The 15,829-nt window shown below is 44.7% G+C and overlaps 1 protein-coding gene across 1 annotated transcript; it reads right to left on the minus strand.

The window, feature by feature from the left end:
* Positions 1-8,625: 8,625 nt before the first annotated feature.
* Positions 8,626-11,139, minus strand: LOC138415895 (eukaryotic initiation factor 4A-III-like). The gene is given in 1 exon segment (XM_069544424.1): positions 8,626-11,139. A coding segment is annotated over 1 exon segment (1,233 nt). The 3' UTR covers positions 8,626-9,906.
* Between the last annotated feature and the right edge of the window lie 4,690 nt (positions 11,140-15,829).

Raw genomic sequence — 15,829 nt, forward strand, 5'->3', positions numbered from 1 at the left:
TGCTTATACTAAAACCCTCTACACAGAGAGCAGGAGCCTGGTTCTTTGCCTGAATTCCTGGGTGTGTGAGGGAGAAATTCCTGGGTGTGTGGCTCTTGCTTGGAGGTGGTAGAGAAGGTGACTCAGCTGAGATATAGCTCAGGATCCCAGGTCTCTCCTGCTGGAAGTGGAGTAGTGGTAAATACTGGCGATCATTTCTTGGCAAAGGCAGGGACAATGCCCCCTCCCTTGGGGAACAGGGATCAGATACACCGGCATAGACCCAGTGCCTCATGCTCTGTCATATTCCAGGGAGCCAGGTGGCACCTGCCTGTCTTGTTTCCCAATGGAACCACCTCACAGGGATGATGGAGAACTTGGCGGGTACAGGGCACCATGTGTGGCAAATGGCTGCTTCCTTGGGGCCCTTGACCTTCAGTCACTGGAATTCCCAAAGCCTCAGTGTCTTGCACCTGCTTAGCTTGCCAGAGCTCTTGTTTTCTTTCTGATGGGCAGGAGAAGAGAGCAGATGTTTCCTCAGTGAAGAAGGTGAATGCCCTTTTCCAGGTTATATTAGATTACGGCTTGGACTTGTAAATCCCCAGTCCAGAGAATGTTGCTGTAACTTGTGATGGGTGAAGAACATAGACTCCAGGCCAGATGGTGGGAACTCCCTGGGTCCACTGCATCTGGCCCAGGACAAGCTACTCAGCCTCAGTTTCCTCACCCATCAAGGGATGAGTCAGGGTGTGTAAAGTATCCGGCTTCTCTGATGGCTCGGAAGGTAAAGAATCTGCCCATAATGCAGGAAACAGAGGAGATGTGGGTTCAGTCCCTGGATTATGAAGATCTCCTGGAGGAGGAAATGGCATCCCACTCCAGCATTCTTGCCTAGGAAACTGCATGAACAGAGGAGCCTGTCAGGCTATAATCAATGGGGTCGCAAAGTATTAGTGTCAGTTGTTTAGTGATGTCTGACTGTTTGCAACCCCATGGACTGTAGCCTGACAGGCTCCTCTGTTCAAGGGATTTCCCAGGCAAGAATACTGGAGTGGGGTGCCATTTCCTTCTCCAGGGGATCTTCCTGACCCTGGGATCCCAGCTGGATCTCCTGCATTACCATCTCAGCCACCAGGGAAGCCCCTGGGATCCATGGGGTCATAAACAGTTGGACACAACTGGGCACATGAGCACAAAGTACCCCATACTAATCAGACAAAGTGTGAGGTGCTGGGCCTGCCTGCCTTTGTGTGGCTGGCATTTGTTTCACTCCTTACCTTCTGCTGCAGGTGCCTTTACTTTCTTTTTGTTTGTATTTTTATTTATTTGGTTTAGCTGTGTGGCTTGTGGAATCTTAGTTCCCCCGCTGGGGATCAAACCCGTGGCCTTAGCAATAAAAGCACGGAGTCCTAACCACTGGACCGCCAGGGAATTCCTGCTTTTATTTTTACTTACTTTCTGTAAGACTTAGTCCAAGCCTTTCCTCTTGACCTGGCCATCCTCCCCTGTTCCTCTGGCTTTTCCCAGTTGTCAACACTTGAAATTCATCTTCCATTCATCTCACTCATTCTCCATTCATCTCTCCTTTCTTCATTACAACGCCTCCTAACTGACATCTCTGCCTTCTGTCTTTTCTTGGCAAGCCCATTCTCCACGTTGTCATCTGGTCCTCTCTGAGACCATCCACTTCAATATCCTTGCCACTATCCACACCAGACACTCTTTGCCATAGTTCTCACCTTCTTGATCTGAAAGCATTTTGTTTGTTTTTTTCTTTGTAGATTATCTCATGGATGTATGTGCTATTTGCCCACTCAAGCTCTTTCCTAGTGCCTAGAGATCCAGCCCTGGGCAATACAGAGAAGGTCACTGTACTCGAGGAATTTATGCTCTAGTGGAAGTCGGTGCAGTAGATTGGCAATCAGGAGATACATACATGAGCAAGATCTTTGCAAAGAGTGACAAGTGTGCAAAGACCTCTTTCCCAAAAAACACCAACCCAGGATGATGTGAAAGAGAAGGATAGAGTTGTTGCCGGGAGACAATTTCCCAGCACTATAGATGTCCTGCCTTTCTGCATGTCTTGGGAACAGGGGCAGCCTTTGCCCTGGATTCTCTTTGCAAGGATGTTTGTTTAGTCAACACCCTGGAAGACAGGGATAGTGTGTCCCTTGGGGGCAAAGGGCAGGGTTGTTTACTGTTTGACGTGATAAAGTCACTCTCAGGGCAGAGATGAGGCAGGTGTGTTTGCACCCATAATAACAGATCTGGGTCCCCTAAAGTCAGGGTGCCTCCAACGCTTTGAGCAGGCAGTTTGCCTCTGGACTGCTCCGTTCAGCTGCCTGGGACTTGATGAGCAACAGAAACCAAGGCAAGCGTGAAACTCTGCTGCCTGCTGTGCTGTGAGTGACAGAGCCCGTCATCTCTGAACTGGACGTCTTACATCCTTTGCCAGCATCTGTGCAACTGCAGGCTTAGTGTCTCAGGCCCTTCATCATTCTCCTGCTATATGCCTGACTCTGCCTTAAGTACTTGGAACACACAATATTGAATAAAATGCTCAAATATTCCTGAACTCACAGAATTTATACTTTATTGCAAAGAAAGACATATGGGGGAATTTCCTGATGGTCCGGGGATTAGAACTTGGTACTTTCACTGCTGTGGGCCTGGATTCAATCCATGTTCAGGGGCTTAAGATTGCACAAATGGCATGGTGCAACCAAAAAAGGAAAAAAGAAGAAAAAAAAACGACGTAAATCTTAAACAATAGAGATAAAATCTTGTACTATGTACATAATATATAATGTGATAGATGATGGAAAGAATGAAATAGGGGTGTGCTGTGAAGTGCTGGGATAGGAGAAAAGATTTATAATTTAAAAAGAAAATTTTCTTGGCAGTGTCAAGACTTGTTAAGCTTTTTTCGAATGGTTATATATCTTTTCCTGTTCCTATAATATTTCTCTCTTCTCTTTCATAGATTATTTTAATTTTGTGAGTTCAAGGAATTTATCATTCATTACTATGTCAGCTCTGATAGATAAAGCATCTCTTTCTTTCATTAAAAAATATATATGTGTGTATATATATATATATATATATATATATATATATACACTACACAGCATGAGGGATCTTGGTTCCGTGACCAGGGATCAAACCTGTGCTGCTTGTACTGGAAGCATGGAGTCTTAACTACTGGACGGCCGGGCAAGTAAGTCCTTTATAATTTTAGTCAGATATAAAATCAGAGGCAACTCAGTATTTGCACAGTTGTTCTGGCTAAGGGAGGGCACTTAGGGTCTATTCTAGGTGTAAAGGGAACCACTGAATGTCTATGCAGGGCAACATAACATCTGATTTGCTTTGCTAAAGATCACCCTAGCTGCAGGGCAGGGAATGGATTATAGCTGAGAAAGCAGGGAACTAGAGACTACACAAACAAGAGATGCTGGTGAGCAGAGATTGGAAAGAAGGGGAAGGAGATGAGTATGTTTTGAAAATAGAACTGATGGGTCTTTTTGTATGGCTTCCCTGGTAGCTTGGACGGTAAAGTGTCTGCCTACAATGTGGGAGGCCCAGGTTTGATCCCTGGATTGGGAAGATCCCCTGGAGAAGGAAATGGCAACCCACTCCATTTTCATGCCTGGAAAATCCCATGGACCGAGGAGCCTGGTGGGCTACAGTCCATGGGGTCACAAAGAATTGGACACGCCTGAGTGACTTCTCTCTCCTTATCTCTGGAAGGTTTCATCAGAACTTCTCTGCACTGTATCCAGTTCTTACACATGTGAATGTGAGTATCGGTGTGACATTCGGAAAACTAAGATCATGGCATCTGGTCCCATCACTTCATAGCAAATAGATGGGGAAACAGTGGAAACAATGTCAGACTTTATTTTGGGGGGCTCCAAAATCACTGCAGATGGTGACTGCAGCCACGAAATTAAAAGATGCTTACTCCTTGGAAGGAAAGTAGATAGCATATTAAGATAGCATATTAAGAAGCAGAGACATTACTTTGCCAACAAAGGTCCATCTAGTCAAGGCTATGGTTTTTCCAGTGGTCATGTATGGATGTGAGAGTTGGACTGTGAAGAAGGCTGAGCGCCAAAGAATTGATGCTTTTGAACTGTTGTGTTGGAGAAGACTTTTGAGAGTCCCTTGGACTGCAAGGAGATCCAACCAGTCCATTGTAAAAGAGATCAGTCCTGGTGTTCTTTGGAAGAACTGATGCTGAAGCTGAAACTCCAGTACTTTGGCCCCCTCATGTGAAGAGTTGACTCATTGGAAAAGACTCTGATGCTGGGAGGGATTGGGGGCAGGAAAAGGAGGAGATGACAGAGGATGAGATGGCTGGATGGCATCACCGACTCAATGGACATGAGTTTGAGTGAACTCCAGGAGATGGTGATGGACAGGGAGGCCTGGCGTGCTGTGATTCATGGGGTCGCAAAGAGTCAGACACGACTGAGCGACTGAACTGAACTGAACTGAACTGCAATGCAGGAGTCGCACTTAAAATACTTTATAGTGTCTTAGACATAAATAGAATGATAATGTGTGCGCTCAGTCTTTCAGTCATGTCTGACTCTTTGTGACCCCATAGACTGTAGCCCACTCCATTGTCCATGGGATTTTTCAGGCAAGAATACTGGAGTGGGTTGCCATTTCCTTCTCCAGGAGATCTTCCTGATCCAGGGACTGAAACTGTGTCTCCTGCATTAGCAGGTGGATTCTTTACCACTGCACCAACTTAAACATGACATTTTATAAAATATGTAAATAAATACTATATGAGAATTTAAAATATGCATCTTAAATTTCTAAATAAATGGAATTATATATTTTAATAAAATTGATTATAAAGTGATACATTGTAGCATAAACAATTCATCAAGTAGATCTAGTTATATCTAAATTATTTGTTGATTTTTACACATTGTGGGTATAACTTTGGTTGTTTTTTGGGCATGGGTATCACTAGCTATATAATACCACTAGCAGCTCTGACCTATGATTTGATATTGGGGATGATACTGCCAAGAAAAATTGTGAGAAACTTCAAAATGTGCAAAAAAATCATGGTCGATATCTTCACTCCTGGCTTAGATGCACCTTTGTTTCTGAGTTAGCTCACAGCTCTGTAAGTTATAGAGACCAATAGAAATACAATTGCTTTTTGTTGATAGAAATGCAAACAAATATTGCCCAATGGAGCTACAATAAACTATTTCCCTGGGGATATTGACCTGCTTTGCCTCAAACTACACATCTATTTGCTTCAGCATTCCTGATTTTTTTTTATACAGGGTGTGTTCCCTGAATTTTTCTCTGAGCTGATTGTAATGTCTTTCTGCTCCCTTCCTTAATTAACGAGTTAAGTAAAATCTTTGATGGGCTTCCCTGGTGGCTCAGACGGCAAAGAATCCGCCTGCAATGTGGGACACCCATGTTCAATCCCTGGGTTGGGAAGATCCCCTGGAGGAGGGCATGGCAACCCACTCCAGTATTCTTGCCTAGAGAATCCCCATGGACAGAGGAGCCTGGTGGGCTACAGTCCATGGGGTTGCAGAGAGCTGGCCATGACTGAGAGACTAAGCACAGCAAAATCTTTGACATGAACTTGGGCAAATTCTGGGAGATGGTGAGGGACAGGGAGGCCTAGTATGCTGCAGTCCATGGGGTCGCAAAGAGTTGCACACGACTGAGCGACTAAACAACAGCAATGAAATCTTTGACAGTTTCCTGGTGGCTCAGTAGTAAAGAATCTGCCCTACAATGCAGGAGATGTGGGTTCAATCCCTGGGTTGGGAAGATCCTCTGGAGAAGGAAACGGCAACCTACTTCAGTATCCCAGGGACTGAGGAGCCTGGTGGGCTATGGTCCACGGAGTCAAAAGAGCTGGACACAACTTAGAGACTAAACCACCACCACCACCAAAATCTTGGACATGTGTTCATCTAATATCTGTATGAATTAAGATGATTTTTGATATTTTTAAAATACATAGAATTCTTCCAAGGCCTTCTCCATTAAACAGATAGCTGTTGGGTTATCTGTCATTTCCACAACTAGAGATTTTTTCTTAACGTTGGTGATATTGGTCAAGATGCTGAAAGTGAAAAGTGTCCGACTCTTTGCAACACCACGGACTATAGCCTGCCAGGCTCCTCTGTCCATGGAATTCTCCAAGCAAGAATACTGGAGTGGCTTCCCATTTCCTTCTCCAGGAGATCTTCACAACCCAGAGATCAAACCTGGGTCTCCTGCATTGCAGGCAGGTTGTTTACCATTTGAGCTACTGCTTAATCCTCTCTCAATTTCTACTGAACAGATAGCAATAACATTATTTTTTTTTAGTTGTCTTTATACTGCTTGAGATTTTTAAAGAATTCAACATCTTTATTATCAATAAGTCATAAAAAGGGCTTCCCTGGTGGCTCAGTGGTAAAGAATCCTCCTCCTAACGCAGGAGCCATGGATTTGACAACTAGGTCCGGAAGATCCCCTACAGAAGGAACATCCTGGGATGCAAAGTCAAGTGGGCCTTAAGAAGCATCACTACAAACAAAGCTACTGGAGTTGATGGAATTCCAGTTGAGCTATTTCAAATCCTAAATGAAAATGCTGCGCTCAATATGCCAGCTAATTTGGAAAACTCAGCAGTGGCCACAAGACTCAAAGAGTCAGTTTTCATTTCAATCTCAAAGAAGGGCAATGCCAAAGAACATTCAAACTACTGCACAATTGCACTCATCTCACATGCTAGCAAAGTAATGCTCAAAATTCTTTAGGCCAGGCTTCAACAGTACATGAATCGTGAACTTTCAGATGTTCAAGCTGGATTTAGAAAAGGCAGAAGAACCGGAGATCAAATTGCCAGCATTCGTTGGATCATAAAAAAAGCAAGAGAATTCCAGAAAAGCATCTACTTCAGATTTATCGATTATGCCAAAGCCTTTGACTGTGTAGATCACAACAAACTGTGGAAAATTATTCAAGGGATGGGAATACCAGACCACCTTTCCTTCCTCCTGAGAAATCTGTATCAGGGTCAAGAAGCAACAGTTAGAATCGGCCATGGAACACAGACTGGTTCCAAATAGGAAAAGGAGTACGTTAAGACTGTATATAGTCACTCTGCTTATTTAATTTATATGGAGAGTACATCATTTGAAATGCCGGGCTGGATGAAGCACAAGCTGGAATCAAGATTGCTAGGAGAAATATCAATAACCTCAGATACACAGATGACACCATTCCTATGGCAAAAAGTGAAGAAGAACTAAAGAGCCTCTTTTTTTTTAAAAAAAAATTATTTATTTTAATTGGAGGCTAATTACAATATTGTAGTGGTTTTTGCCATACATTGACATGAATCAGTCATAGGTGTACATGTGTCCCCCATCCTGAACCCCCTCCCACCTCCCTCCCCATCCCATCCTTCAGGGTTGTCCCAGGGCACTGGCTTTGAGTGGCCTGTTTCATGCATCAAACTTGGACTGGGGATCTCCATGGACTGCAGCCCACCAGGCTCCTCCGTCCATGGGATTTTTCCAGGCAAGAGTACTGGAGTGGGGTGCCATCGCCTTCTCCGAATATGGTAATATACATGTTTCAAATACTATCCTCTCCTCTTGATGAAAGTGAAACGGGAGAGTGAAAAATCTGGCTTAAAACTCAACATTCAAAAAATGAAGACTATGGCATCCAGTTCCATCACTCCATGGCAAATAGATGGAGAAACAATGGAAACAGTGACAGACTTTATTTTTTTGGGCTCCAAAATCACTGCAGATGATGACTGCACCCATGAAATTAAAAGACGCTTGCTCCTTGGAAGTAAAGCTATAACCAACCAGCCTAGACAGCATATTAAAAAGCAGAGACACTACTTCGCCGACAAAGATCTGTCTAGTCAAAGCTATGGTTTTTCCAGTAGTTAGGTATGGATGTGTGAGTTGGATCATAAAGCAGGCTGAGTGCTAAGGAATTGATGCTTTTGAGCTGTGGTGTTGGAGAAGACTCTTGAGAGTCCCTTGGACTGCAAGGAGAGCAAACCAGTCAATCCTAAAGGAAATCAGTTCTGAATATTCATTAGAAGGAAGGACTGATGCTGAAGCTGAAACTCCAATACTTTGGCCACCTGATACAAAGAACTGACTCATTGGAAAAGACCTTGATGCTGGGAAAGATTGAAGGCAGGAGGAGAAGAGGACCACAGAGGATGAGATGGTTGTATGGTATCACTGACTTGATGGACATGAGTTTGAGCAAGCTCTGGGAGTTGGTGATGGACAGGGAAGCCTGATGTGCTGCAGTCCATGGGTCGTAAAGAGTTGGACACGACTGAGCAACTGAGCTGAACTGAAGGGAACGTAATTTCACAAAATCGCATTAAGGATTATATGAGCAAACATGAAAGACTACAGCTGTATGCTATTTTACATAAGGATATTTTATGATTTATCTTCTTACGGGTTGAAGGATGTTCAGATTCTTTCCAGCTTTTCACTCTCAGGAACTATACTACCAGGAATATCCATAGTGTGTTCACATCTCAGGAGTCAGGAATTTCTCTAGGTTTCACTGTAGACATGTGGAACTGACTGGTAAATAAGCAGATGCTTTGGGTTTTTGTTTTATGTTTTAAGTTTTTTTGAAGTATGATTGATTTACAATGCTGTATTAGTTTCAGGTGTACAGCAAAGTGGAAAAGAATATATATCCTTAGGTTATTACAAGATATCGAGTTATAGTTCCCTGTGCTAAACTGTAGGTCCTTTTTGTTTATTTTATATATAGTAGTTTGTATCTGCTAATCCCAAGTTCCCCAACTATCTCCTTTGGTAACCATAATTTGTTTTCTATGTCTGTGAGTCTACTTCTGTTTTGCATATAAGTTCATTTGTATCATTTTTTAAAATTCTACATATGACTGATGTATGATATTTGTCTTTGTCTGACTTAACTTCACTTGGTGTGATAATCCCTAGGTCCATCCATGTTGCTGCAAATGGCATTCTTTTTTATGGCTATTATTCCATTGTATTGTTGTTGTTTAGTCACTAAGTCTTGTCTAACTCTTCTGTGACTGCATGGACCGTAGCCCGCCAGGCTCCGCTGTCCATGGGATTTTCCAGGCAAGAATACTGGAGTGGGTTGCCATTTCCTTTTCCAGGGGATCTTCCCAACCCAGGGATCGAATCCACATCTCCTGAACTGCAGGTGAATTTGTTGTCAATGAGCCACCAGGGAAGCCCTTTCCATTGTACATGTGGTGTACATTGTATATGTATATTGTACATATATATATTATATGCGTGCATGTGTGTGTGCTAAGTCACTTCAGTTGTGTCTGATTCTTTGCAGCCTTATGGACTGTGTACCTCGCCAGGCTTCTCTGTCCGTAGGATTCTCCAGGCAAGAATATTGGGGTGGGTTGGCATGTCCTCCTCCAGGGAATCTTCCCAACCCAGGGATTGAACCCACATCTTTTAGGTCTCCTACATTGGCAGACAGGTTCTTTACCACTAGTGCCACCTGGGAAACCCATATATTGTATGTTTCTATGTATATTTTATTGTATATCTTCTTTATTCACTCATCTGTCCATGAACACTTAGATTGCTTTCATGTCTTGGTTATTGTTTGGGGAAATATTGCTGCTATGAACATTGGGGTGCTTGTATCTTTTCATTTTTTTTAAAGTTTTAAATGTTTAATGAAAAAGAAAGCAGTGCATTATTTACACATGGGTAAGAAAAGGTAGCCCCATCTCCAGAGTTCGTTCTGGGGTAGGTGGTGGGGAGGAAGGTGGTTTGAGAATAGAGTTTGCACAAACCCCGTTAAATAGAAACCGCCTCTAAATATTTCCAAACTGATACAAAACAGATGAAGAGGCTCCAGTGAGCAGATTTTTCAGATCAGATCAGCAACGTTCATGGGCATCCCATCAATCTGAGTGGAGTAGTACTGCTCAATGTCTCTGAGGACGGGGATATCATCGTTCTTTACAAAATTAATGGCCACACCCTTTCGGCCATATCGACCTGATCGCCCAATTCTGTGTATGTACAGCTCTCTGTTGTTGGGCAGGTCATAGTTAATGATGAGGGACACCTGGGGCACATCCAGCCCCCGGGCCCAGACGTCTGTAGAAATGAGCACTTGTCTGGCACCTGACCGGAACTCCTTCATGACGGACTCTCGCTCCTTCTGGGGCATGTCCCCATGCATGGACGACACTGTAAAGTTAGCTTCCCTCATCTTCTCCGTCAGCCAGTCAACCTTCCTCTTGGTGTTACAGAAGATGACAGCCTGTGTGATGGTCAGCGTGTCGTAGAGGTCACACAGGGTGTCAAACTTCCACTCTTCCCGTTCCACAGCCACAAAAAACTGCTTGATGCCTTCGAGAGTCAGTTCATCACGTTTTACCAAGATGCGGATGGGGTCGGTCATGAACTTGTTAGTCATCTCGAGGATCTCATGGGGCAGTGTGGCACTGATGAGCACCACCTGTGTGGCTGGGGGCAGGTACCTGTACACGTTATAGATATGTTCTTTGAAACCTTTATTCAACATTTCATCAGCCTCATCCAAAACCAACATCTTGATAGCACGTGTCCTCAAACTCCTGCAACGAATCATATCAAAGACACGCCCAGGTGTGCTGGCGACAACGTGCTGTCCGTAGTCCAATTTCCTGATATCCTCCCCCACATTGGTGCCCCCGATGCAGGCATGGCACTGGACATTCATGTAGTCACCCAAGGCAAGCAGGCCCTTCTGGATCTGTACAGCTAACTCTCTTATTGGAGCCAAGATCAAAGCTTGGGTTTCACGAACCTGAATATCCAAACACTGGAGGACAGAAATACTGAAGGTGGCTGTTTTGCCTGTACCAGACTAGGATTGTGCAATGACATCTCTTCCTTTAATTATCTGCTTAATAGCTCGCTGCTGGATTGCTGATGGTTTTTCAAAACCATAGGCATAGATGCCGCGCAGCAAGTCCTCTCGCAGGCCCATGGTGTCGAACGTGGGGGTCACGTCCACCTCCTCGCTAGTCTCGAATTCCACTTTGGTCATGTCTTCTTTGAGCAGCCGCTTCCGCGCTGAACCTGAGGTCGCCATCGTGGCCGTAGCCGCCATGATACCGAACCGGCTGAGAGCCCGTATCTTTTCAAATTACATTTTTCTCCAGATATGTGCCCAGGAGTAGGCTTGCAAGATCACGTGTCAGCTCTAATTTCAGTTTTCTGAGGAACTCCCATCCTGCTCTCCATAATGGCTGCATCACTGTGCATTCCATAGTTCCTTTTTCTCCACACCCTCTCCAGCATGTATTATTTGTGGACTTTTAAATGATGGTTGGAATGACATTTTAACTTTACTAGATGTTTTTGACTTGGTCCCCGAAGTGGTTGCCCCATTTACAAACCCACTGTAGTGTCTCCAGGCTCCTGATTCCCCATGCCTTCCTCTGGTCTTCCCCTGATGACCAGCCACTGGGTGGGGTAATTCCATGAGAGCGACATGGCAGTCTGCTGAGTGAAGGGATGTAATCCAGGATGATCCATGGGTAGCAATTTGTGGTGAGTTCACTCTATTCTCCCCTCCCCCTTCCCGAGAGTCCCCCTGGGGTTGCGGGTAGGGCAGATGAACACAAGTTATTTGGAAGCCACCTCTTCCTTGTATTTTGGAAAAACCTAAATTCCTTGGGGAGAGAGAGTTGGCTGCCCTTGGTTGGAAGGAGTCCCTGAGACTGGTAAGTGGATGGAGAACAACTCCATGAAGAGAGTGGCCCTGTGCCTACTCCTGGGGGCAGCTTGGGCACCAGGGCACCTATCTGGGCCATGACACTCATGTCCAGGAATGACGGTGGGCTAGATGAGGGTGTCCTGAGTTACCAGGTATGGCCTTTGGATGGGAGGGACTGCTGCTGACTTTTCATCTGGCTAGGGTACTGGGCTGGGATGGGGAGAGGTGCAGGAGCTCCAAGAACGAACCACACTGACCTTCCCACTTGCTGACAGGACAGAGGCTCACGGGCGACTTTGACCGGTAAGGACTAGGGAAATAGATATTTCCGTGCATCTGAGTGCGTGGGTAGATGTCACATCGTAAACCAGCCATCTCGGTGCATTGTAAAATGTGTGCCCTAAAGAGGAGTGACCTGGCATTGTATCCACTCAGCCAGGTCAGGGAGGACTGAAAGGGGAAGTATTGGAAGTATTCCGGAAGGAAGAACCAAAGGAGGAAGTGTTCTCAGAAGGATGAAGAGGACTCTTAGAACAGGATGTCAAGTTAAGGGCTTCACCTCTGTAGTAATAAATGGGGAGACATCAAAGGACTGTTTTCCTTCTTTGAAGGGATGTGACATGAATAAATAGACTTGCGTTCTTGAAAGATGGTCCTGGCTGTGGTGTGGACAACAGATCAGAAGGCAGGCAACGAGGCAGGTGACTGATGAAGGTAGCCTGGGCCAGGGTGATGGGCATGGAGCGGGTGTGGGGAGACCAGGATCAAAACACCTGCAGTCTGATGCTGCCCCAGTGGGGAGGTGGTGTCAGTTATTCTCAGGAAGAACTCAGGAGGAGCAGGTGTGTGTGGGAAGCTGAGAGTTCTGTTGGGGCATGTCTGATTCCAGAGCATTTGACCGTGGGGACCTAGCAGGAGGTGCGGGGATCCAGCCTGAAGCTCTTGAGTGGAACCAGGCTCTGACTACACAATTGAGGGATCATCAGGCTACGTGGATAATAAATAAAACTCCTGGGCTGATGACATCACCCAGGGAAAGCCAGAAGAAAAGGGGACCTTGGACCAGACATGATTGTTCATGTGGTTTTAGACTATATCGGGAGTTTCCTGGTGGCCTAGTGGTTAGGATTCCAAGCTTTCACTGCTGTGGCCTGGGTTCAGTCTCTGGCTGGGGAGCTGAGATTCCACAAGTCACGAGGTGTGGCTACATAATAACAACAGCAGTAATGACTGGCTGCTTCTACCTTTCAGTTCAGTTCAGTTCAGTTCAGTCGCTCAGTCGTGTCTGACTCTTTGCAACCCCATGAATTGCAGCATGCCAGGCCCCTTGTCCATCATCAACTCCTGGGGTTTACCCAAACTCATGTCCATTGAGCCGGTGAAGCCATCTAACCATCTCATCCTCTGTCGTTCCCTTCTCCTGCCTTCAATCTTTCCCAACATCAGGGTCTTTTCAAATGAGTCAGCTCTTTGCATCAGGTGGCCAAAATACTGGAGTTTCATCTTAAACATCAGTCCTTTCAATGAACACCCAGGACCAATTTCCCTTAGGATGGACTGGTTGGATCTCCTTGCAGTCCTAGGGACTCTCAAGAGTCTTCTCCAACAGCACAGTTCAAAGACATCAATTATTTTGCGCTCAGCCCTCTTAAGCTTCTACCTTTAAAATTTGTTTTTATGAAAGTCTAGTTGACTTACAATGTTGTGTTAGTTTCAGGTGTACAGCAAAGGGACTCAGTTTTAAGTATATATACATATATACGGGCTTCCCCTGTGGCTCAGCTGATAAAGAATCTGCCTGCAATGAGGGAGACCTGGGTTCAATCCCTGGGTTGGGAAGATCCCCTGGAGAAGAGAAAGGCTCTTTCTCTTTCCAGAATACCCCAGTATTCTGGGAGTCTCAAAGAGCTGGACAAAACTGATCTGCTTTCATACATTATATATATATGTGTACATATATATTCTTTTTGAGGTTCTTTTCCTTTAGAGATTACTACAAAGTATTGAACATAATTCTCTGTACTATACAGTACAATCAATCCTTGCTGATTATTTATTTTTAATTGAAGTATAGTTGATTTATAATGTATTAGTTTCAGGTGTAGAGCAAAGTGATTTAGTATTTTACATATTTATTATATATACATATTTTTCAGATTCTTTTTCCTTATAGATTATTACAAAATATTACATATAGTTCTATGTACTGTATAGTACATCTTTAATGGTTATTTATTTTAATTATTTATTGACATATAGGTAATTTACAATGTTGTGTTACCACTGCCTTTTGACTGTCATCTCAAACACTGTATTTATAGTCATTTTCCCCAGCCTTATATTACAGAGCATTTCATATAAACATAACCACCACACAAGCTAGTCCATTTTTCTATGATCATGAACATCATCCGAAGTCCGAGAAAAACCAAGTCACAAGCTGAAACTGCCATTGGTACGATGGTTATGAATTTCTAGTTACACGTTGCTTCAATCATGGGACTCTTAGCTCATGTTTAACTTAAAAAGGTCCTCATTAAATGGGAATGGGAAAATACATTTATTATTTATTTCTAAGCAAAAAGTCTTTGATAATGTAGTGAGGCATCTTTACGACGTGCTCTGACACGATCTTTCTAAATCTGGACTCACAAGGTCTGGCTCTGAAGAAATGAGATCTACTGTTTTTACAAACACACCAGAACTTACGTATTCCAAGGGTGTTTCCTCTTCAAAGCGCGAGGATTAGTCAAATGATCACGCCCTTTGGAACGACGTCACTGAAACTCCTTTTGGAGGCAAGAGGCTCTCCTGATATCTGCTACAGGGGTTCCTGCAACCCTTTTGAGGAGGACAAGGGGACTTGAATTTTGGAATCGGCCAAGTCACCTGATGCCATTTGGTAAGCAAGAGCAAAGACTGAGCCAAGTCACATCAGCTCAGCAAACCCGTGGTGTTCACACCCGACCTGAACTTTCTCCTCCCCAATTTTCACCTTCTCATGAAGAGCATCACCACCCACCAGCCTGAAAACTAATTTCATTAAAGCATTTATCTAAAATTTAGGCATACTTGTGTTTCCTCTCCCTTCTGCATGCGCAAACCTGATCCACTCTTGGTCTACTTAGCTTTTTCTCTGACATTTACTCCAGAACCCAGCACCACCATCCTCTCACTGCCCCATGCCAAGCCAGGGGTCACTAACCTCCTGATGAGGCTGTGGGCTCCAGCTCCCTCCATCCCTTCTCACCAGGCACGTTCTGCTGTTCTCTGGCTGACCACCCTTCACAAGTCCCATCACCATCACAAGCATCCAGACAAATTCCCCAGTAGAACTTGTTCCTGGCAGAGCTGCACCTTCTAAGCTTTGTCTTGGTTCCTTGCATTTGCTGAGGTTTCTGCCTCCTTAGAGACATTGCAAATGCTGTTTCTGCAGCCCTGGGACCCTCTGCCTTCATCCTCTGTGCGCCCAGCTCCTTTGCACTGGAATTGGTTTCTTAGGGCTGCTGAAACAAATGACTGAAAACTGAGTGATTTAAAACAGCAATTCATCTCTCAGAGTTCAAGTGAGAAGTCCAAAATCAGGAGGTTGGCAGAGTTGCATTCCTTTAGAAACCTAAAGGGAAGCTTCCTTCCTTGCCTGGTGCAGCTTCTCGTGCCCCCTGCAGTCCCTGGCTTGTGCTGCATTGGTCTGGCCTCTGCCTCCATCTTCATTTTTAAACATTTTATTCACTTATGTATTTTTGGCTGTGCTGGGTCTTTGTGGCTGCGCACATGCTTTCTCTCGTGCATGGGCCTCTCGTGTCTCAGACCACTGGCCCTAGAGTGCACAGGCTTGATAGCTGTGGCATGCAGGCTTGTTGCCCTATAGCATGTGGAATCTCCCTCAACAAGGGGTGAAACCAGTGTCCCCTGCACTGGCGGGAGGATTCTTAAGCACTGGACCATCAAGGAAGTCCTCTGCCTCCGTCTTCTCATGGCATTTTCCTTTGAGTTTGTCTCTTTTTCTAAGGATACCAGTCATACTGAGTGACAGCCCATCCTACTCCAGCTTGTGTGCACAGTTGCATCTGACTCTTTG

Source organism: Ovis canadensis, chromosome 12 (assembly GCF_042477335.2).
Source record: "Ovis canadensis isolate MfBH-ARS-UI-01 breed Bighorn chromosome 12, ARS-UI_OviCan_v2, whole genome shotgun sequence".
Classification (NCBI taxonomy): Eukaryota; Metazoa; Chordata; class Mammalia; order Artiodactyla; family Bovidae; genus Ovis; species Ovis canadensis.